At 45.3% G+C, this 21131-nt stretch overlaps 1 protein-coding gene across 8 annotated transcripts in view; it reads left to right on the top strand.

Annotated features, from left to right (window-relative positions):
* Positions 1-21131, top strand: part of ACSL6 (acyl-CoA synthetase long chain family member 6) — a 166467-nt gene that overhangs the window by 57185 nt on the left and 88151 nt on the right. For 2 of the 8 annotated variants that reach the window (XM_053296867.1, XM_053296866.1), the window contains exon 1: positions 8827-9777. The exons of 5 other annotated variants lie outside the window; for them this stretch is intronic. In XM_053296867.1, the coding sequence (XP_053152842.1) occupies positions 9666-9777 (112 nt within the window). In that variant the 5' untranslated portion in view covers positions 8827-9665. Of the gene's footprint in view, positions 1-8826; positions 9778-21131 lie in introns of those variants that run through there. One more of the 8 variants, XM_053296868.1, reaches the window with a different exon arrangement.

Genomic DNA, 21131 nt, shown 5'->3' with positions numbered 1-21131 from the left:
TTTTTGAAGATAATCTGTTCAAGGTGCCTATTAAGGGTAGCACCTGTGTGTCTCCAATCAGCAAGCAGAATCGGAAGCAGAAAGCCATTGTTTAAACAGTAATTTAGGCAATGTGATGAAGCTCATGGCTATGTAATTGCTGATCACAGGTGGCCAAGAAAAATAACAGCCCTTCAGAAGTTCATCTTAATATTTTGAATGCAGATAATTCCAATTAAAAGGAAATTCCCCTGTGGACCATATTGATCTGGATTTTCCAATGCATTTTTCATCAACAAATGCAGCAATATTTCATTTTCATTGCTTGTTTACACAAAGTTTTGTGTCTGCATTAGTATTGATTATGTAATAGGATTATACTGTATATAATATTAAACTCAAACAGCCTCCTCCTCCTTTCTCTTGCTCTTTCACTTTTATATCAGCCATTGCTCTAATGCTGTCAGTACAAATCTTTAGACATGATACCTTTTAGGCTTTTACAGCTATATGTTGTAGGCTTTTGGTTCATAAGCAAGAAAGTAGTGTGACATCAGTCTGAAATCTGTGTATGGCAAGAAGCTGATGACAAGTTCTTGGTGGAGGATTTGGCTGCTGAGTTGGCACTGGACTCATAGGAACTGTTTCCAAAGTAAGCTAAAGAGTTCATTTCTCTTAAAATACCATATCATAAAATGTTTGGCCCAACTGTGTGGCTATATATAAATAATGCAGCTCAAACACTGTTTTTCTGATGTTTCCTCTATAATCAATAGTCATGGAACAATGCAGGACTTATTTCTGTAGTTTAATTTTGTCTCCATTAATGATTTTGGGTTCTTGATTGCCATTACAATAAGCATAGTATTATATGTACATTAGAGTCACCTTAAGTGGTGCAGCAGGGAAATGCTTGACTAACAAACAGAAGGTTGCCAGTTTGAATCCCCACTGGTATGTTTCCCAGGAAACACCTATATCGGGCAGCAGCGATATAGGAAGATGCTGAAAGGCATCATCTCATACCGTACTACGCGGGAGGAGGCAATGGTAAACCCCTCCTGTATTCTACCAAAGAAAACCACAGGGCTCTGTGGGCACCAGGAGTCGAAATTAACTTGACAGTACACGACATTTACTTTTATATGTACATTGCCAGCAAGTCCATTTAGGGCCATTTCTTCAACAGCTTATATGTGCATTAAGAGATATAACTGGCCTGCAGCTCCAGACTTAAATGGTGTGTGTATTTGGTCACAATTAGTATTGGAAGCTTCAGTGCAATACATAAAATATCAGCAATCTAGCATACCTACGTCAGATCTACATCACTTCCAGTAAGGAAAAACATTCCAGCATTCTATTCATACAACAAGTATGGCTGAAGTAATGTCAGACCAGCTCTCTGAATACTAGCAAGTAAGGTCAGAGGGTTCTCCTTTAAGGCTCTAGTGAAGGCTAAGTTATCACACAAAGCTTACATATAGCATGATTGTATCTTGGAGCATATTATTTCCTAACAATAGCAACAAACCCCAAACCTGGTGTGTATGGTTTCTGTTAGCTATCCAGGTCATACTAAATTGCCAGAATAATATAATATTGCATGCTTCTGAAGTTCAGCATTATTTTTAAATGTTTTAAATGAACAGAAGAATATTTTATATACAGACACATAGCTCTAATCTAAAGCCAGAGACTTGACATCTTGAGTAACAAAGCGTGTGCATAAGCAGCAATTGCAGGGATTTACTAAGGATCTCTGCACAATTCTGCCAGTGTTTCACAAAAGCCCGTAAGAATCTGGGGTGCGTGCTGCACTCCACAAGCCCTTAGCAAGATTTTAAACGTGTCATGTGTTGGGATTTTGCCATGGACATTGTCTCCGTTTTTTGTAGGGGGGCATACTTGTATATATTTGAATGTGTCTGTGTACTGGCTTGTGGGTGGAGTCCCTGTGTTTGCTTGTCTCCTCACTTGCTGTCCTGAATGCAAAATGAGAGGTTTTTCCTCTCTCTGCATAAGAGACTGTTAGTCTGTTGTTTTCTTAACCTATGTTTTCATTAGTAATAAATATCAAACTCTTGTTTCTCAGTTTAATTGTACAGGAAGCAACTTTCTTATAGAGGATAAGTAATTTCTCTGCAACATCCTCAATTTATCTGCTACATAAGGGTCAGAGCACTCCATACACGATTCATTGTGCTTTGGAGCTTTGCCTGATCTATGTCCGGGATTAAAAATTCCCCTTTTTGCATCGGATTTTTGGACAAATTCAAAATATCCTATATGCCCCGCAACTCGCAGTATTTCACCCCTCTTAATCCCATGGTAAAGCCTGCTGTCTGGAAAAAGCCATGGAAGTGACTTCAGATTGGGCCGTCTTGGTAGCTGCTCCTGGGCTCTGGAATGTGCTCCTTATGGATATTAGGGGCTTAATTTAGCAACTTTTAAAAGAGCCCTAAAAAAATCATTTTAACCTGGCTTTTAGTGATTACTGAAATGATTTTAAACCATTTTAAATTTTATTTGTTTTTAATGAGTTATTTGTTTTGTTTTTATCTGTTTATATTTGTGAACTGAGCAGGTTAAAATTTGTATAATAAATAAATAAAGCTTGGTCCAGATAAGCAGAGATGATTACGAATACAGAAATGATGAATATTTATATACTGGTTTCAACCAAAGTTATGAAAGCAGTAAGTAAGTAAGTAAGTAAATAAATAAATAAATAAATAGGCTCCCCCTGTCCCCAAAGGGCTCACAATCGAAAAAAAGAAACAGATACCAGTATCAGCTGCTGGAGGGATGCTGTGCTGGGAATGGATAGGGCCAGTTAATAATAATAATACTATTATTATTATTACAACATTTATATCCTGCTCCAAGGAGCCCGGAGCGGTGTACTACATACTTAAGTTTCTCTTTCACAACAACCCTGTGAAGTAGGCTAGGCTGAGAGAGAAGTGACTGGCCCAGAGTCACCCAGCTAGTATTATGACTGAATGGGGATTTGAACTCGGGTCTCCCCGGTCCTAGTCCACCACTCTAACCACTAAACCACGCTGGCAGTTGCTCTACCCCTGCTAAATAAAGAGCATCACCACTTTGAAAAGGTGCCTATTTTGTTCAGTTAACAGGGGATTATGTTAGTGGACCAGGAATCTGTCTCTTCGGCACAGGGTCACACTTTCCTGTAAGGACCAAATTCATAACCTAGAGGTCTTCCTGGATCTAGCACGGCACCTGAATTCCCAGGATGTGGCTGTAGCCCAAATGCCTTGTATTAGCTTCAGTTGGTATGCCAACTGCTTCTCCTGCAACCTGTCCTCAGCAAGGCACCATTAGGACCTCCTGTGTTGCAACCCTAGTTCTGTGGGAATTGCTTTCAAACAAGGTGTTGCCTGCTCCTTGCTACCTTTTTGACATTAGGAGCTCATAATTGCACCCTGGGCCTTGTCTGCTGTTGTTTGTGCTGGAGGTGTTTCACACGTGCCTTTATGCCTCAGGGTATCTGAAGGGCGAATCTGCTTCGCAGCAGATTCGCAAGATGTTTATTTCAGGGGATTAAAATGACAGTCCACATAGCTTTCGGCTTCTCCCTGCACTCCCTGGCAGATCTTTTTCTGGTGCATTCACGACTCCCTGGTCCAGGTTTTCCCTCCAGCCAATTACAAATCACATCACAGAGGAAGAAGGGAGAGAGCTTTTTAAAGTTATTTTTAATTTTTTTATTCAATGTTTTTTGATATTTTGTGTTTTACATACATCTTTCCCCATTTCCCCAAGACCAGCATAACGAGTTGCAAAATAGCCGGATCAAACAGCAGGACGCTTAAGCCTTGCCTTTGTGAGTTACTGCCTTCGTTACCCCTGCTAACTGGGCAAAGAGGGACCTTTTACCATGGTGATTCTCTTTATTTAGCAGGGGGAGAGTAACTTGCCCTATCTACCCCCAGCACAGTACTTCCAGTGACTGTTGCTGGTGTGTGTTCTATGTTTCTTTTTAGAATGTGAGCCCTTTGGGGACAGGGAGCCATCGTATTTATTTATTATTTCTTTTTGTAAACCGCCCTGAACCATTTTTGGAAGGGCGGTATAGAAATTGAATTATTTTTTATTATTATTATTATTAATCACAAAATGTTTACCCCACCTCCGCTCACACACACACTTAATGGACTCTATTTGTCCCCCTTTTTAACACTTAAAATCTTTTTTTTAAACTTTTAAAGCTGCCACTGAGCAGCAGCAGCAGCGGAGCGGGATGGCGGTGAGAGCAGCTCTCCCGCCTCCCAAACAATGAAGGGAAGCTGCTCTAGGGCAGGGCCAGAGTGGCTGGGGAGGGCAGCGCGCTGGCTAGTGGCGCGGCAGGGCTGCAGCAGAGGGACTGACTGTAGGAGTCTCTCGAGCACTCCAGGAAGGAGGAGCCGGGAAGGAGGGAGGGTGAAGAGCTCCCTTCCTCAGCCTTGTCTGCCTCCAAATGAGGCAGATGGGCTGATTTAAGGCTCCTGTGCACGTGCATGTGTGCACAGAAGCCTGAAATTGGCCTGTCTGCCTCATTTGGAGGCAGACAGGGCCAAGGAAGGGAGCTCTTTGCCCGCCCTCCCATCTTCTCCCTCCCCAGACAGTCAGTGACCGATGGGGGTGAGTGCTCTAGAGACTCCTACGAGTCAGCCCCTCCGCCGCTGCCCTGTCACGCCACTTGCCAGCAAACCACCTGCCCCAGCCAGCCCTGGCCATGCCCCAGAACAGCTTCCCTTCATTGTATGAGAGACGGGAGAGCTTCTCTCACTGTCATCCCGCTTTAAAAGTAAAGCAAAAAACCACCCCTAGGTGACCATGCCCCCCCCCATTCCTGTCCTGACTTCTGCCAACACAGTGTTGTTTTGGTAAACCATCCGCTACCCCCAGCGCTTCAATTGCAAAGCACATGGAGCAGACCATACCCAGAACAGCTGTCAAACTCCCCTTCATTGAGTTTTGAAAAACGCAGATTTACTGGCTGACCAACACAAACACAACAGAAAAAACTGCGGGGCATAACAGAAGCCCCTGGTTATTTTTCAAAAGCCTCTGAAACTAGAAGATTTTAAAAAACCAGACATACTTCAGGCTAAGCCAGAATTAGCAGCCTCCATTCGAGGAAAATCAAAGTTCTGCCTGTCCCCGGAAGGAATGTTGGGGTAAATCTAGTTAATATGTGGACTGCCACCCTCCAATCAGGAGTGGATTCACAATAAAAACATTGTGTGAAAAGCCTCCTGGGTTTGCAGTTGTTGCTATTTATGGTTTTTTTTAAATTGTGGATTTTTTTTAAAAAATGCTGTAAACTACTATGATAGATATTTCTTTATAAGAAGTACTTTCAAAAGTATTTTAAATAAATAATTATTGTAGAGAATTGCTGTGATAAGATAGAGGTAAACGTTCTGGAACATAACCTCAACGTGAATGCATTAAGTCTTATTGATAGCTGGAATGCGTGGTTAAGACGGATTTGGTTGCTAATGCAAGTGCACTTACATGATTCATACATTATAATTATGCTGAGATTCCTGGCATTAATTAATAGGATACTTGTAACCATGAACAATCAGTTTACCTGATATTTATTTTTGTTGGCTACAGTCCTAAATGCAATTGAGATATTGTTGTAGCTAATTTATTTTAAATTATTCCCTTTGTTAATTGATGAATTTTTTCTTTATAATGAGTGGCATTTTTGGCATACTAGTGATATGCTCAGTTTAAATTCTTAAAATTTATTTTAGATGTTATAAAAGCCATGCTTTATTAAATATATAGCCACATGAAGTATCAACAAAGCCACAGAATAACTCCGTTCAGTATTAAATATTTTTAGTAATGTGATACAGATATTCATTTATCTGATAAAACAATACAAAAAAAAGTAATATTAATAGGAGCCAAATTTAAAAATAGCAAGTTTAAAAGTTAAAACCCACCAGATATAAGCCGTAGATAAAACATTAGGAGCTTTTCCAAAAGGAGGGATCTTCAGCTGTTTTTAAAGCCCTGAGGGAGGGAGAATGATGGCGCTCTTCCAGGAGAGCATTCCAATGTCACAACGGAAATGGCCCTCTCTCTACTCTCCTCCATTTGGGTCTGTTAGTGAGACCATGAATAGAGCCTGAGATGCTAAATGGGGGGCATTGGCAGGTTTGGGTGTGGGGTGGAATTCAGTCTGACAGATATCCTGGCCCCAAGCTATGTAGGGCTCTAAAAGTAAAGCCTAGCACTTTGAATCTAGCCCAGAATAAGTGGCAGCTGGTGGTCCCTGGGATGGGGGGGGGGCACTAGAAGGGCAGGGGATGGGTGGAGCCACAGGTAAACATAAGACAATAACCATTCAGACAACTCTATGTGAGCAAAAGTGCCACAACTTCATTGATTAATACTGATAACTCAGATAACTGCAGCAGGTCTAACTCTCCACCCTGCAAGCTGGTGGTGGCTGATGGTTCCAGGGACCGGTGTGGGGCGGGGGATGCTAGGCAAGGCAGGTGATGGGTGGAGCCACAGGGGGTGCTACACAAGGCAGATGATGGGTGGAGCTAGGCAAGGCAGGTGATGGGTGGAGCCACAGGTAGTGAGAGGTGGAACCAATTGTGGGCAGCTGTGGAGGTAGAGCCAGGACTAGGTGGGTGCCTTAGCAATAACTGGCAAAGTGCAGATCAAAAGTGGGATCAAAATACACACACGCACACAAGCACACAAATCTCAGTTGGTCATCAGCAAATACAGAGGAATATGGAAGTGTGTAGATTTGTATCTAACATGGCAGGATCGAAAGCGCACACGTGCACACACACACAGAACGGTACAAGCCAGAAGTAAAACACGGGCCAGCTACAGAAGGCTGCTTCTGTGGAGAGTAAATTCATTCTGAAGTCACCAGGGCAGCTCTGTCAGCCTGATTATTTCAAAAATGAATACAACTAATAATAAATAACAAGAAATTTCTCTAAGCCAGAGTGGTACAGTGGTTAGTGTGCTGGATGAGACTGGGGAAATACAAGTTCAAATCCTCATTCAGCCATGAAACTCACTGGGTGATTCTGGGACAGTCACTTATCTCTCAGCATAACCTTCCTCATAGGCTGTTGGGTTGATAAATGTAAACATGTGCACCACTCTGGGCTTCTTGGAGGAAACACAGGCTATACATGTAAAAGTAAATAAATCTGTAGAAGCCACAGGTGAAGCAGAGACCAGCTACAAAAGTGGGGGGGGGAAAGCGTTCTGAAGTTACAGGGGCAGCTCTGCCTGACTATTTTTAATATGCATATATAAATAATAGAAGAATCATATTTTTTTCAATTATGTTTGCTGCAGCTATGAACCATCTCCTGTAACTTAGAGGACACTATGAGAAGCAAAGATTCATGGAGACACCCTCTCCTTGCTCCATGCATGTTGAACAGCTGGGTGCCACTCTGTCCTCTCCTTGGGTACCCACCACTTAGGTGGGTACCCACCCAACTGGGTGTCCTTCCTAGCAAGCAACAAATGTTTGTTAGAGAGATTGCTTCTTTAAATTCTTGCCCAGTGAACCATATCTTCCAGTGGACATTTATGGATACTGGCCACAATCCAGAGAAAAACCTGGTTAGTTTTCTGCATAATGAATTGATTTTTTAAAAAGTATTTTTCTTCTTTAAAAAATCCATTCCTTCTCTACACCACACCCACATGGAAAGCCACTTCTGCAATTATCTGAAAAGCAGTTTGGACTCAGAAATCCATGCATATGCCCTAAAAGAACTTTCTGGCTTTTTATGCTAATTTCTAATCTAATTAGTCTGGTCTTACTAGTCCAGTTATTCCTTCCAATGTTTTATGGCATGTCATTTTGGGAATGGGCCATAAAGCTTTGCATACATATCAGATCAGAAAGCAAAGGAGAGAGCAGAGGTTGCTTTCTCAAACTCAAATATGCCAGCAAAATATCACACTTGCCAACAGCCAGCCAACCAGCCTATCTGCTCTCTAACCAAAATGGTGTTTGGATTATTTTGAGTACCTAAAAGAAAAAGACTCCCCCATCCTCTGGGCATTCTGATTGGCTGCCTGAGGAGTCAGCTCTCTCTGATTGGTTTATAGGTTGGTCCTAGGACTGCCTACTCTGCACAAACAAAAGTGAGCATGCTTATTGGTCCTGTCTTATTAATATTTTAAACAGGGGCGTAGCAAGGTTGGAGTGGGCCCAGAGATGAGATTTTTTAAAAGCCCCCCCCCCCCAAAGTCCAGGGCCTCCACACACCCGAGGCCCCCAAGGATTTAAGTCTGATATTTCAAAATAAGTATGCTGCCTAGAAATACATTTCCCTGAATACACACACGCACACTTCACAATATATAGTGATATACATTGAATACTATATATTTGTGCTACTTTTAATGCCTAGAACACACTAGAAACACTAATTATTAAAATGGCCCCCTCGCTGCAGATTAGCAGAGGAGACTTTCAACCATGCAGTGTGAGCCTATGTATGTTTTCTCAGAATTCTGAACAAATTCAGTAAAGTTTGATTGCAGGAGGTTTTTCACAGGAGACTTTTAAAGCCCTTTAACACACATCTCCTCTGGAATGGAGATGCTGCATTCACATGTTGGCCAGATGTACCCTGAAGTCCCTGCAAGTTATTGGGGAGCAGTTCACACACAAGACAAATAAAATAAAAGCACCACACATGCTTCACAGTTCTAACTCAGACCTTCTGGGCTGCAAAACAACTTGAACATAAGTGCATTTATGAATGAATGAATAAAATAAATATAATATTGTTTGTTCCAGAAGTTTTTATAATTTTCTGCCATGAAACAAGCCACTTCTCGGCTGGTGTAGGAGGTCACCCAAGCTTGGGATTACATCCCCCCCACATGCTCCAAAAGGCAGGAAGTAGTCATACTTGAAGATCCTTAACCCAGTGCATGTGGGCGGATCTCCTCAGTTCTACTTCCTGCCTTTGCTCCAGAAGGCTCGCATTACAGCTCGCAGGCTTTGGCCTAGTTAACTAGGCCTCTTCTTTTCTTCTGCTTATATTCCTATTGTTTTTGACTATTTCCAATCTATTCTTCACCTGGTATTCTACTACTATTAGTTCTCTCTAGTTACTAAAGAAAAAAGAAAAAAAAATTTTTTTTAAATTTAAAAAAAAATAAAATTCATATCTGTTCTTCTACTGTCCTTTCTGTTATTCATTACCTCTCCTCACCTCTTGCCGACCTTTTGGCCGATGTCCGCTAAAAAGACCTTCGGACTCCTGGCTATTAGGGAGAGATCCGCCCATCAGCGCCTGTTCCCGCCAAAAACTCGGGACTGCGCAAATCCTGTAAGGAAAATGGCAGATGTATCAGATGACCTTGCTGGCGCCTGTAGGCCACAGCGGTCCTCTCTGTTGCCAGATACCGGTGAGGAGACTGGGCGCAATTCATGCCACCAGCAATCCACCGACGCAGGTGGCGGCACCAGAATCGGAGGCTTCCCTACAAGGAGGCCCCGTTGGTGGCCAGATACCGGTGAGGAGACTGGGCGCAATCCATGCCACCAGCAATCCACCGAAGCAGGACGCAGGTGGCGGCACCAGAATCGGAGGCTTCCTGACAAGGAGGCCCCGTTGGTGGCCAGATACCGGTGAGGAGACTGGGCGCAATTCATGCCACCAGCAATCCACCGAAGCAGGACACAAGTGGTGGCACCAGAATCGGAGGCTTCCCTACAAGGAGGCCCCGTTGGTGAGAGAGCTTTCGCCTGGCAGCGCGAGCAAGGTAAGCCTGTGATGTTTGGCCTCGCCCCCCCCCCAACTCCTTTCCCTAGCAGTTGGGCGTGCAGGAGGAGGACTGCCTCAGCGAGTATTGGGGCCACGCTGAAAGGAACGTCAGCAGGAGTGGCCGCCCCAGAGCCTGTCGGAATCAGACGGGGAAGACGTGCAGGATGATGAGGCAGGCGGTGCTGAGCCCGTGGATGGGGCGTCGGAGCACCCAGAAGGCCATGAACAGCTCCCTCCGGTAAGATCGGGACTTGCTCGGGGGGGAGGAGGTGAGTGCAGATGCCCCCTATGTGGCCCCTCCCTCAGGGCCTACTCCTACAGGGAATGTGGGGGTTCCCCCTCATGCTGCCACTGCAAAGGGCTGGATTCAGGAGGCCGTTCAGGTCTCACTGGCAGCGGCGCTTAAAGCGCGGAAGCCTGCAAGGCATTGCAAGGCAGGCTGTGATCCATGTGTCGCCCTCAGACTCTCAGGAGGAGACGGTGCCCGCTAAGCAGCCCAGGGTGGCTATACGCCAGGACTCTGTGCCCTTGTATAGGGGGAGGTCTTCAGATGAGTCTGGAGAGGACTCCCCAGATCTATTGTGACCCAGGGTCAGTGGGTCAGAGACATTGCTGGGCAACCCAGACAAGGGGCCCTCCTCCTCGGAAGAGGGGGAGATGATTGAGGACTCTGCTGCAAACTTACACAGTCAGAGGCTCTCTCTTATGGTGGATTTTCAGCCACTAATTAACCAGGCTATTGCTGCGCTTGATCTGTAGCCAGTTACAGAGGAACAGATCTCTCCTGTGTCCAAGGGCTCCTTGGTGCTGCCTAAGGCTAAGGTACCGCAGATTAAATCAGTGATACCTGAGGGCTTTACTAAGACCATCAAGGAGGAATGGGCAGCTATTGCGACTCCCCAAGCGTATGTTGACATTGGCTAGCAAATTGTACAACTTTGAGGAGGAGACTCTGGACTTGCTGAAGGTGCCACTTACGGTTGCTCACTTCGGGGCCCTACTTAGTAGCACAGTGGTACCCAAGGATGGGGACTCCTCTTCTAAGGAGCCAGAAAACAGAAAAGCAGAATCTGCACTGCGCAGGGCCCACGAGGCTTGAGCAGTGGCCATCATTGCTGACACCACTGTGTCCTTGGTGTCTAGAGCATCGGTCTTGTGGATTGGCGAGTTACCCAATGACCCTCCCACTAATCAGTCTAAGATGTGGCATAAGCTACTTCGTCTGCAGAGGGCGGCTGCCTTTTCAGCGGATGCTACTCTGGACAGTGTTCAGTTCTCGGCACGTGCGGTCAGTGCAGGTGTCCTGGCAAGACGCAACATATGGCTAAAATTTTGGAAGTTGATCATACGTCTAGGGCTAAATTAGCCGCTGTTCCCTATTCTGGGGGGAAAGCTAATTGGGAATGAGGCCCTGAAAGAGGTCCTCATTGAAACTAAGGATAACCGCAGGGCTCTGCCATCAGCTCCTAGGAAGAAGGACAAGAGTTTTAATCATAGACCAATGCAAACCTTCAGGGCGTTTAGACCTCAGTTTGTCAGAGGGAGCCTTTTAGGCCTTTTCGATCGCAGTGGAACAGATCCAGAGGCCAAGGCAGGCAAGGGTTCACTCAGCAGAACCATCAGTCTCTCGGAAACCAGCAGCGGGGCCCCCAAGCAGCAGTCCTGACTCCCACTCAGGCAAAGTGGGGGTCTGCCATTTGGCCTGTTTGGAAAGAATCCATCGACAGGTGGGTTCTTTCCATTAGCCTACACGGGTACGAAGTGGAGCTGGCCAGCCCCCCAGGAAACAGATTCCTCCTTACCCCTAGATCTGGGAAACCGGAAAAGCACAAGGGGTTGTCCATGGCCATTCAGTATCTGGTGGCTATAGGGGCCATAGAGGACGTCCCACCTCTTCAGAGAGGCAAGGGCATCTATTCTGTGATTTTTACGGTGCCAAAAAAGGACGGATCGGCCAGGGCAGTTCTCAACCTACGCCCAGTCAACCGTTTTGTGATAAAAAGGAGGTTCAGGATAGAAACCCTTTGTACCATCTCAGAGGCATTGCAGATGGGGGACTACATGACTTCAATAGATCTCCAGGAGGCGTATTTACACATCCCCATTCATCCACGCAGTCGACATATACTCCACTTCTGCTACATGGGGAGGCATTATCAGTACAGAGCCCTTCCTTTTGGTCTCTCATCAGCCACCCGAGTTTTTATGAAGGTTCTAGTCTGCTAGTGGCCACTTTATGCACTGAGGGGGTCCACCTGTATTGTTACCTCGACAACTTGCTCAAGAAGGGGCAGTTCAGTCGGCTCTGTCCAGAACAATGTCTGTGTTACGTGTGCATGGGTTTCTGATAAATGTGGGCAAGAGTCACCTGATGCCCACACAGAGCCTTCGTCATTTGGGCATGGTAATGGACACCTCAGTAGGCAAACTGTTGCTGCCACAGGATCGGATGGAGGTCTTAACGTCACTGGCTCGTGTGATTGCTTCGAGACTGTGGGCCAGCCTTCTCAATCTAGCAAGTTTGTTGGGTCTCATGGTGGCGGCTATGGACTCGGTGCCTTGGGCGAGGTTTTCATCTACGCCAGTTACAGTGGGGTTTCCTCCCTTACCAGCACAGGATTGCCCTCTAACGTGACAAGAACATTCCTCTCTAGGTGTCTCTTCGCGAGTCGATTCGTTGGACGGCCCGGGGAACCTAGACAAGGGCAAGCTGTTCATAGAACCCGAGAGAGTGATGGTCATGACGGACACCAGTCTATCGGGCTGGGGGGCTCACTGTTGGAACAGTGCTGCCCAGGGGCTTTGGTCGGTGGAAGAGTTGCTCCATAGCATAAACTGGCTCGAGCTGTGGGCTGTCTTTCTGGCCCTAAGAGCCTTCACGCCCTTGGTGAAGGGAAGGAATATCTTAATGTGTACAGAATTTCCAATGTTCGGGCAGATTGGCTAAGACGGCAGGAGATCCAGCCGGCAGAATGGGGCCTGCACCCTCAAGTATTTAGGTGGCTGACAGAGCAGCTGGGGTGTCCCCAGATAGACTTGTTTGCATATCCTCAGAATGCCAAGATTCAGAGGTTTTACTCACGTTTCCTGATGTTGGGGGCAGAAGAGACGGATACGCTATCGGTGCCATGGCCTCCGTGTCTGCTGAATGCATTTCCTCCAGTGCCGCTGCTCTCCCGTTGCCTCAGGAAGCTGCGGGGTTTCCGGGCATCCCTGATATTGATTGCGTCTTTTTGGCCCCGAGGGCCTTGGTTTTCCGAGATCGTCGACTTGACCGTAGGTCATCCACTCAGTTTGCCAGACCATCCAGTTCGGCTGTGTCAAGGTCCGATTTATCATCCTTGCATCTAGAAAGTGTTCAGCCAACAAGATTTACCAATCGACTTGGCGTAGTTTTCTGCGCTGGACAGCAAAGCTCTCCCTGCAGCTGGACAAGTGCAGGTCGAGGGGATTACTAGGTTTTCTTCAGGATGGCCTTGCGCTTGGTCTGAAACCCAACACGCTTAAACACCAGGCGGCGTGCTTGATCCAGATGTTGTTTCTTCATCAGCGTTTGTTCAGGCGTGGCACCCTCTTCTACGCAAGTTCTTGAGGGGGGCAGCTTTGTTGTCTCCTCTGGTCTGCCATCGTTTTCCGTCATGGGATTTGCATATTGTGTTGTGGGGTCTGCAGTTTCCGCCATTTGAACCACTTTGATCTGTATCATTGCAGATGCTGTCCTGGAAGGTGGCCTTTTTAGTAGCTGTAACATCAGCCAGGAGGGTTTCTGAATCGCAGGCTCTGTCAGTTCAGAGTAATTTGTGTAATTTCTCTAAGGACTCTGTGAGACTTATCCCGGATCCTTCGTTTATCCCTAAGGTAAAGTCTCAGTTTAATCGTGAGGTGGTCATTTAATTACCTTCTTTTTGTCCGGATGCTCGTCACCCTGCAGAGAAGGAGTGCAACCGGACGCAGGCTTTTCGTAAGTCAGATGCTCTTTTTGTGGCCTTTAAGGCTTCTAAGATGGGATGCAAGGTCTCTTCAGCCATTATTGCTCGATGGGTTCATTCATGCATTACGATGTTGTATGAAGCCCAGAAACTTTCGGTGCCTGGTCAGATTACGGCGCACTCAACTACATCGGCAGCCACTTCCACTGTGTTATCTTCACCGGTGTCCCATGAAGAGATTTGCAAGGCGGCTACTTGGTCGTCGCCTTTTACATTTTCAAGGCATTACAAGTTGGATGAACATGAAGCTGCCAGAGCAGCATTTGGTCGGAGGATCCTGCAACAGGTCCTTCCGGGTCAGTAGCTCCAGCTTGGGTATTTTCCCTCCCGTGGTTGGTGCTGTGGTATGTCCCAAGCTTGGGTGACCTCCTACACCAGCCGAGAAAGGTACATTGGTACTCACCGTGAAGGTGTCTTCTGGCTGGTGTAGAAGAGGTCACCCAAGGCCCGCCCGGGTTGTGTTAGGCTGGAGCTGATGATCTGGTTGTAGGGGGACAGTTTTTCTGTCTTTCTCTGCATTATTGTTTGTATATTGTTGTATATTCTCTGTTGTGTTCTGTGGTTTTCATTCCGTAGCTTGAGCTGTTTTAAGCACTGAGGAGATCCGCCCACATGCACTGGGTTAAGGATCTTCAAGTATGACTACTTCCTGCCTTTTGGAGCATGTGGGGGGGATGTAATCCCAAGCTTGGGTGACCTCTTCTACACCAGCCAGAAGACACCTTCACGGTGAGTACCAATGTACCTTTATAGGACTTTTTAGATAGTTGGGTGTTTTTTAAGCCAGCAAATTTTCCAAGTTGTTTTAAATTAAATATTCAGAGACTTCTCAGTCTCCCCTCCCCCTCATATCAAAGCCCTATGGCAAGCAGATCCCTATATTTCGGTGTATGTGTGTGGGGGGGGTTAACCACGAAAAGGAGTTCACGTTCTACCTGGCAAATGCTGGGCTGGGCTGGGCTGGGCTGGGCTGGGCAGAGGGTCTGCTGCAGAGAACTGTAGGGGCCACTCTGCCTGCCTGCCTGCCTCCTTCCTTGCTTGCTTGGGACCTGCAGGCCTACTCCAGTCCAGGCTTCATGGAGGCCTACACAGAGGCCTCCTTGGAAGCCCCACCCACCCGCTGATCAGCTGAGAGGCGGGGAGAAAAGGAGCTCTTTGCAGGCAGCTTGTTTGCTGGCCAGGAGGACAAGCAGGAGAGAGGGCGAACAGGGCAAGTGGCTGAGGGGCCTTTGGGCTGGGCAGGGGGCAATGGGGAGTCATGTGAGGTGTCTCTGGGGGGCCCCTCCAGGCAGTGTGGCCCTCAGACAACTGTCTCCGCTTGCCTAATGGTAGTTCCGCCCATGATTTTAAAAGATATGGTTCTTTTCATTTGTTCTTTGAGGTTGGTGCTACTGTCACCTACCTCACAGCTCTTAAAGCAGCTGCAGGCAAGAGCATCAGGGAACAACAGAGGGAGGCAGTAGGCACACAGAATGGAGGTACAGACAACATGGCTGACTCAGAAATTTAAGGTAGGCGTCAGCCACTCCGTAGATAAGATCCACCCCTGCCCAGAAGCAAAATGTTAAACAATGAAGCTGCTGCAGGATGGGAGTTAGGCTCATGAAGCGACTAGTGCCCACGAGCAACCTTGTGGCAGCATTCTGGACTAGTTGAAGCTTCCAAACTGTCTTCAGGGCAGCCCCACTTAAAGCACACTGTGGTAATCCAATCAATGTAACCAAAGCATGAGTAATGTATGAGGTCTGACATTTCTAAGTAAGGTTGCAATTGGTGGTCAGAGTTACCTCACTACTCAGATAGTCAGTTTTATCGACCCAAAGCACTTCCATCTTATCTGGATTAAGTTTTAGTTTGTTTGCCCCCATCCAGCCTAGCACAGCCCTAAACACTGGTTAAGAACATTCACCACCTCCCTGTCATCTGCTGACTCAAATGATAGATAGAACTGGATGTCATCTGCATCTTGATGATATTCCATGACAATGGAATACCTTTCCCAGTGGTTTTATGCATATTTTAAAACAGTATGGGGAATAACATAGATCCCTGCAGCACCCCATAAGCCAATGGTCAAGGGCTGGATCAGGCATTCCCCAACATCACCTTTTGGGTATGACCCTCCAGATAGAATTGGAGCCACCATGTGGTGCCCCTGAGTCCAACCCAAAAAATGACCCAGAAAGATACCATGGTAAATGATATCAAAAGCTGCTGAGAGGTCCAGGAGAATCAACAGAGTCACACTCTCTGTTTGTCTTCCAACATAGGTCATCTACTAGGGTGACCAAGGTAGTTTTCATTCCATATCCAGGCTGGAAGCCTGACTGGAAAGGATCTATGTAATTAGATTCATCCAGGGCCACCTGGAGCTGAGATGCCATCAGACGCTCTGATACCTTTTAAACAAACAAACAAACAAACAAAAAACCTGAGATCAGAAGCTCATCAGAAGTTGTTTAAATCAGCAAGATCTAGTGAAGTTTTTAGGAAGGACCTAATTACCACTTCATTCAGCTGGGGATGCACCATACCTTGATTGGTTTTTGCTACCTACATGGAGCTACAATTAAGCAGCCCACACACCTAACTGGTGGGCTGTGTTTGGCTTGGTGGTCCATGGTGGCTGAGAATGGAGCTGCAGCTTAGAGGTTTGCTTTGTATGCAAAAGATACCAGGCTCAATCCCTGGCATCTGCAGATAGGGCTGGGAAATATGTCTTCCTGAAACCCCGGAGAACTGATGCAAATCAATGTAGACAATATTCAGCTAGATGGACCAATGGTCTCAGTTAGTAGAAGAAAGCTTCTTAAGCTTAGTAGGTTCATATTTTGCAGGTGTAATATAAAATGAAGTTGATTTCAGATTCAAAAAGTGAAGGGGGATCTTATACCAATTGCCACCAAATTAGGAGTGTGCTTGAACTAGCAAAACCCATCTTATCTGAAGAACTGAGATGGTTCAAATCTGATCACAGTGTTTTTCATTACATGTTCTTGTTTTTTCAATTAAACTTATCGTCACAGTTGTAACTGATATTTTAAAGTGCGACTACAGGGTGTTATCCTAATATGTTTTTCTCAGAAGCATCACTGAGAGTGCTTCTGAATACAAAGAGGTGCTGTCATGGCAACAGGGTGCTACTTAGTAAGCATGTGGCTTGGGTGGCCAAACAGAGAAGACTTCTGAATACGTATCCAAGGGAGTTATACACATCCAGCACTGCATGACTGCTCATAGTGGCTAGAAACTAGGAGGAGTTAAAGGGACCTGGTCTTGGAATAAATCAGGAAGTGTAGGGAGTAGGATGTTAAAGGAGACAGTGGGCGGAGGGAGATGAGTGAGGAAAGAAGTAGAGTGGCCAGGTGCATATCACCAAAAAAGAGGACACAAATTTGCATAATATGTGTATATGTTAATTTATTGTATGCAAAATTTATTTTAAAAATGCCTTTTCTGTTCTCATTATGTACCTGATCCTATGCACAATTACTTAGAAGTAATTTCAGTGGACTTGCACTCAAGTAAGTGTGCATGTGACAGGATCTGTGACTCTCATGTTCACACACAGAAGGAGCTGCTTTCTTATTCCCGGAGAAGGTATTGTAATGCACAGGAAATAAGCTCTGGGACAGCGACTGAAAACTTGGCAGACAGAGAAGGTTTTGGTTGTTTTGTGTGTGTGGTTTACATTCTGAATGGGGAAGAGATCTTTTGCTAGTCATCCTGGGAGCTGAGCATGAGGACTGGCATGTCGGCCAGAGACTGAGGCTTATCAGGGTGTGACAGCAGATTTGAAAGTTCCCGAGCAAAGACGGGGGGGTGGGGGGTGGTTCTCTAGCTTCTAACTATAGGAAGAATCTGTCAACAAGTACAGCATTTGTCTCTGGTTTATCTGATAATATGTGAATAGGACTCAGGCTTTTCTAACATATCTTTAATGTGAAGAAGAAACTTGCTTCTTATTTGCTGCCGTGGGTAGTCTATACATCACTGACAGTTCCATTAGATTGATCTTGTGAATGTCATGCTCTGTTAACCTTTTATCATGACTTGTGTAGTTTATAATATTAGTATGCAATTTTGAATACTTGATGATGCGCTCCAGTTTCTGACACCTTGTGCACATTTACGAGGGGGAGCTAGAATGGCACAGTCTCTGTTAAACTGCAGCAACCGCTGCTCTTAAAAGTGACTCATAAACAAGGCGGCAGGAGACAGCAGACAACGCCAGCCAGCAGCCAGCCAGCAGGCCTAGTCCTCTGTCCACCACCCTTGACTCTGTCAGCTGGCCCAGACCTTCTCCTGCCGACACCTCCTCTTCCTCCTTACCCATGACACTACTTCAAATTCTGTATGCAAACACACATGCATGTGTACACTCGTATCTATTGTGGTTTTTTAAAAAAAATCTGGTCAATGACTGTAATAAATTTTCCATTCCCTGCATGTTTACACTGAGCTTCCCAGAAGGGGGTGGGAAACATGAGCAGCCACCCCACAGCCAATGAGGAATCTTCTGTTGCCATACAATGGGGCAGCCCTTGTGCAGGAAGAGAAGAGTCAGTGGGCAAGAAAGCCAAAGGCAGAAAAAAAGGAATTTGGAGGGGAGGGTTGGTGTGTGTGTGTGTGTGTGTGTGTGTGTGTGTGTGTGCGTTGAATGGGTTGTTGCTTTGCCTGTTCTCCATTACTTACTACATGGAAGGGATGTCCTGTAGCCTTGCCCGCCCCTCCTAGAGCCAAGGGCTTCTGTCCGGTGCTTGGTGCTTTCTAGCCCCAGTGTCGATATGACCCTTCTGGCCAAAACACGTATCAGACCAGAACACAGACAGCTCTTAAAATAGAGGACTCTGTGGGTCAAAAGAGGAAACAGAAACTCCCTTGAAGAGTTGCAGGGAAACAACTGGCTAAGAAGAAAAGAGGCTGCAGTCATAACTGATTCCTAAAGAGTAAAGGAAGGACAAATATGTGAAGCTGAGCATGCTGAGAGCAGCAGTGGAAGGTGAAGGGTCATTTTAAAAGATGTGGTAGAAAGGATAGGAGGTTTGGACTTGTGGTGATGTTGGCATTTGTATTACGCTGGGTAAAGTCCATGATGACTCTGTCAAAGGATACAGCTTTACCATGACCTTTCTTAACATGCTAATCTCCTCAAATATTGAAAGCTTCTTAAAGCAAACAGATAGTGAGGAGTTTCCTCCTTTTTTTGCTGCCCCCCAAAATATAGTTTAAAGTTGCCATTTATGCATTTATTCTTTAAAAATCAGTCTACAGAAGTTTCACAGATGCTGAAGTAAGTTTACGCTCCTTCTGTGCAATTTTCATTGTAGAGTGCCCCCCTTGCTTCTAGCATGAAGGAGGAGGTCTCCTTTTGGGCTGCGGGGTGGGGGTGGTAAAGGATCAATTTAGTTTTGCCACAAGTGGGAAAACTCCTGTCTTTACTGGGAGCAAGATTTTGCTTATCTTGCTACTGAAGCAGGGTAGAGACTAGAAGCTGACCTACAATAGTAGTAAGGCGGGGAAATAATTTTCATTTAATAATCATGTATACACATCCTTAGATGAGCTTTAGATGTCTGGAGAAGTATCTTGTTCCTTTTGTTCAACTTTTGCTTTCGCATTCCATCTCCCTCCCTTGTGAGAAACATGAACTGTCTCTGTAGCAGGATCTGGTGTGTGTGCCTGTCTTTCTGTCTGTCTGGTGGACTGAGGAAGCAAAGTCTCATATTATTGACAAGCATGGGAAACCAGAATCCCAAGCCAGTTATACTTACGATTCTCACTGCATCTCCAAATATCAAAACCCATGAGTGAATACTCTTGCAAAACCTATTGACTTCCTGAAGCGAATTTTAGGGGAGGATGTGCTGCTAATGTATCATAATGAAACAGTGTTGTTGTTTTTAAAATAGCATTTGTGTATAATTGGAAACAGTCTTTATCTTTTGATTAGTAATATTTTTATCCGATAACCAACAAATCTCTGACCAGGGAGCTGAACCAAGCCTGAACCCCAAAACCAGTTCAGAGGGGTCTTTTCAGTGAACCAGAACTGGACCTGAACATAAACAACTCAAGGTTCAGTTGACCTTGAGCTGGAATTGAATCTCTAAACAAGAAAGTGGTAACTAGCTTAAAATAAGTTGTTTAGTGACCAGGTATTCGGAAATTATTTTTCTAGGGATGGTGAGGGCTCCTCTCTGCTCCAGCTATAAAAGAAGGGAATTACATTTGCCAGTGAGGCATCTGAAAAGGAGCAGGAACAGTAGAGCTTGGTAGGCAGGGCCTAGGACTGGTAGTCTACTGTTCAGTCAGAAACTTCCCACCCACAGATTGTTGTCCAGCTGCAACAAGACCTCATTAGACTCTCAGGCTGCAACTATCTGCAAGCTTCTGATTTCCTTATCATTCATACCTTATCATTCCTAAGCAGTTAAGTTAAAGTTAAAAGATGAATGACAGAATTCTGGAGAATGTAGAACTTGTGTGAGCAAATAATTTGTTGAAAAATATTGCCCTTTCATGAAGAGAGTTTGTCTTGTGGTAGCAAGCAAGAATTGTTGCCTTTGCTAAGCAGGGTCCACTCTGATTTGCATTTGAATTACGTATTTGAGTTACATGTGTGAGCATTGTGAGATGTTCCCCTTGGGATGGGGCTGCCCTGGGAAGAGCATCTACATGCTTGCATGCAGAAAGTTCCAAGTTTCCTCCCTGGCATCTCCAGAGCAGACTGAGAGAGAAACTCCTGCCTACAATCTTGGAGAAGCTGCTGCCAGTCTGCATAGACAATACTGAGCTAGATGGACCAGTGGTCTGACTCAGTATAAGGCAGCTTCCTGTGTTCCCTTTTACTTTCAGTTGCTGGTCATTGTTCTATTTTCCTGCTTTTTTAATACTGTTATCTATTTTTAAAAACGATTTAAAAATTAAATAACAAGCAGCTTAAGAAAATAAGTCATTTTTATCAGCTTAATAGTTATTGAACTCATTTTGTAGGTTTTCATAGCAAGTTATCAAACCCTTTTTAAAGTTAGTATCTGAAATGGAGAGTCAAGAAATGCTGTGGAAACAGAACAAAACCCAAAATGTGTATTGATTCAACTCTCTGTCTCTGACTAAATGGAAGAACAGCAAGATGTCTGCCCAAAGAAATAAAGAGGACCACATGAAGGTTGAAACAGCATTAAGCTTTTTAAATGACCAGGTCTAGGTTGTCCTTTCCTTCCAAGGCCTGCTGCCTAGTCTGCTCGAATAAAGCAGAAACCCCTCTGATTATGTTGCCAAAGGAGAGGAGATGTGTTGTTCCTGATTGCAGGTTTGGATCTAGGATTTGCTAATTCCCTTCTAACGCATGGAGTCTATA

This window comes from Hemicordylus capensis, chromosome 2 (genome assembly GCF_027244095.1).
Source record: "Hemicordylus capensis ecotype Gifberg chromosome 2, rHemCap1.1.pri, whole genome shotgun sequence".
Classification (NCBI taxonomy): Eukaryota; Metazoa; Chordata; class Lepidosauria; order Squamata; family Cordylidae; genus Hemicordylus; species Hemicordylus capensis.
Note: the sequence above shows the minus strand (reverse complement) of the source record. Positions and strands in the feature narration are given on the sequence as shown.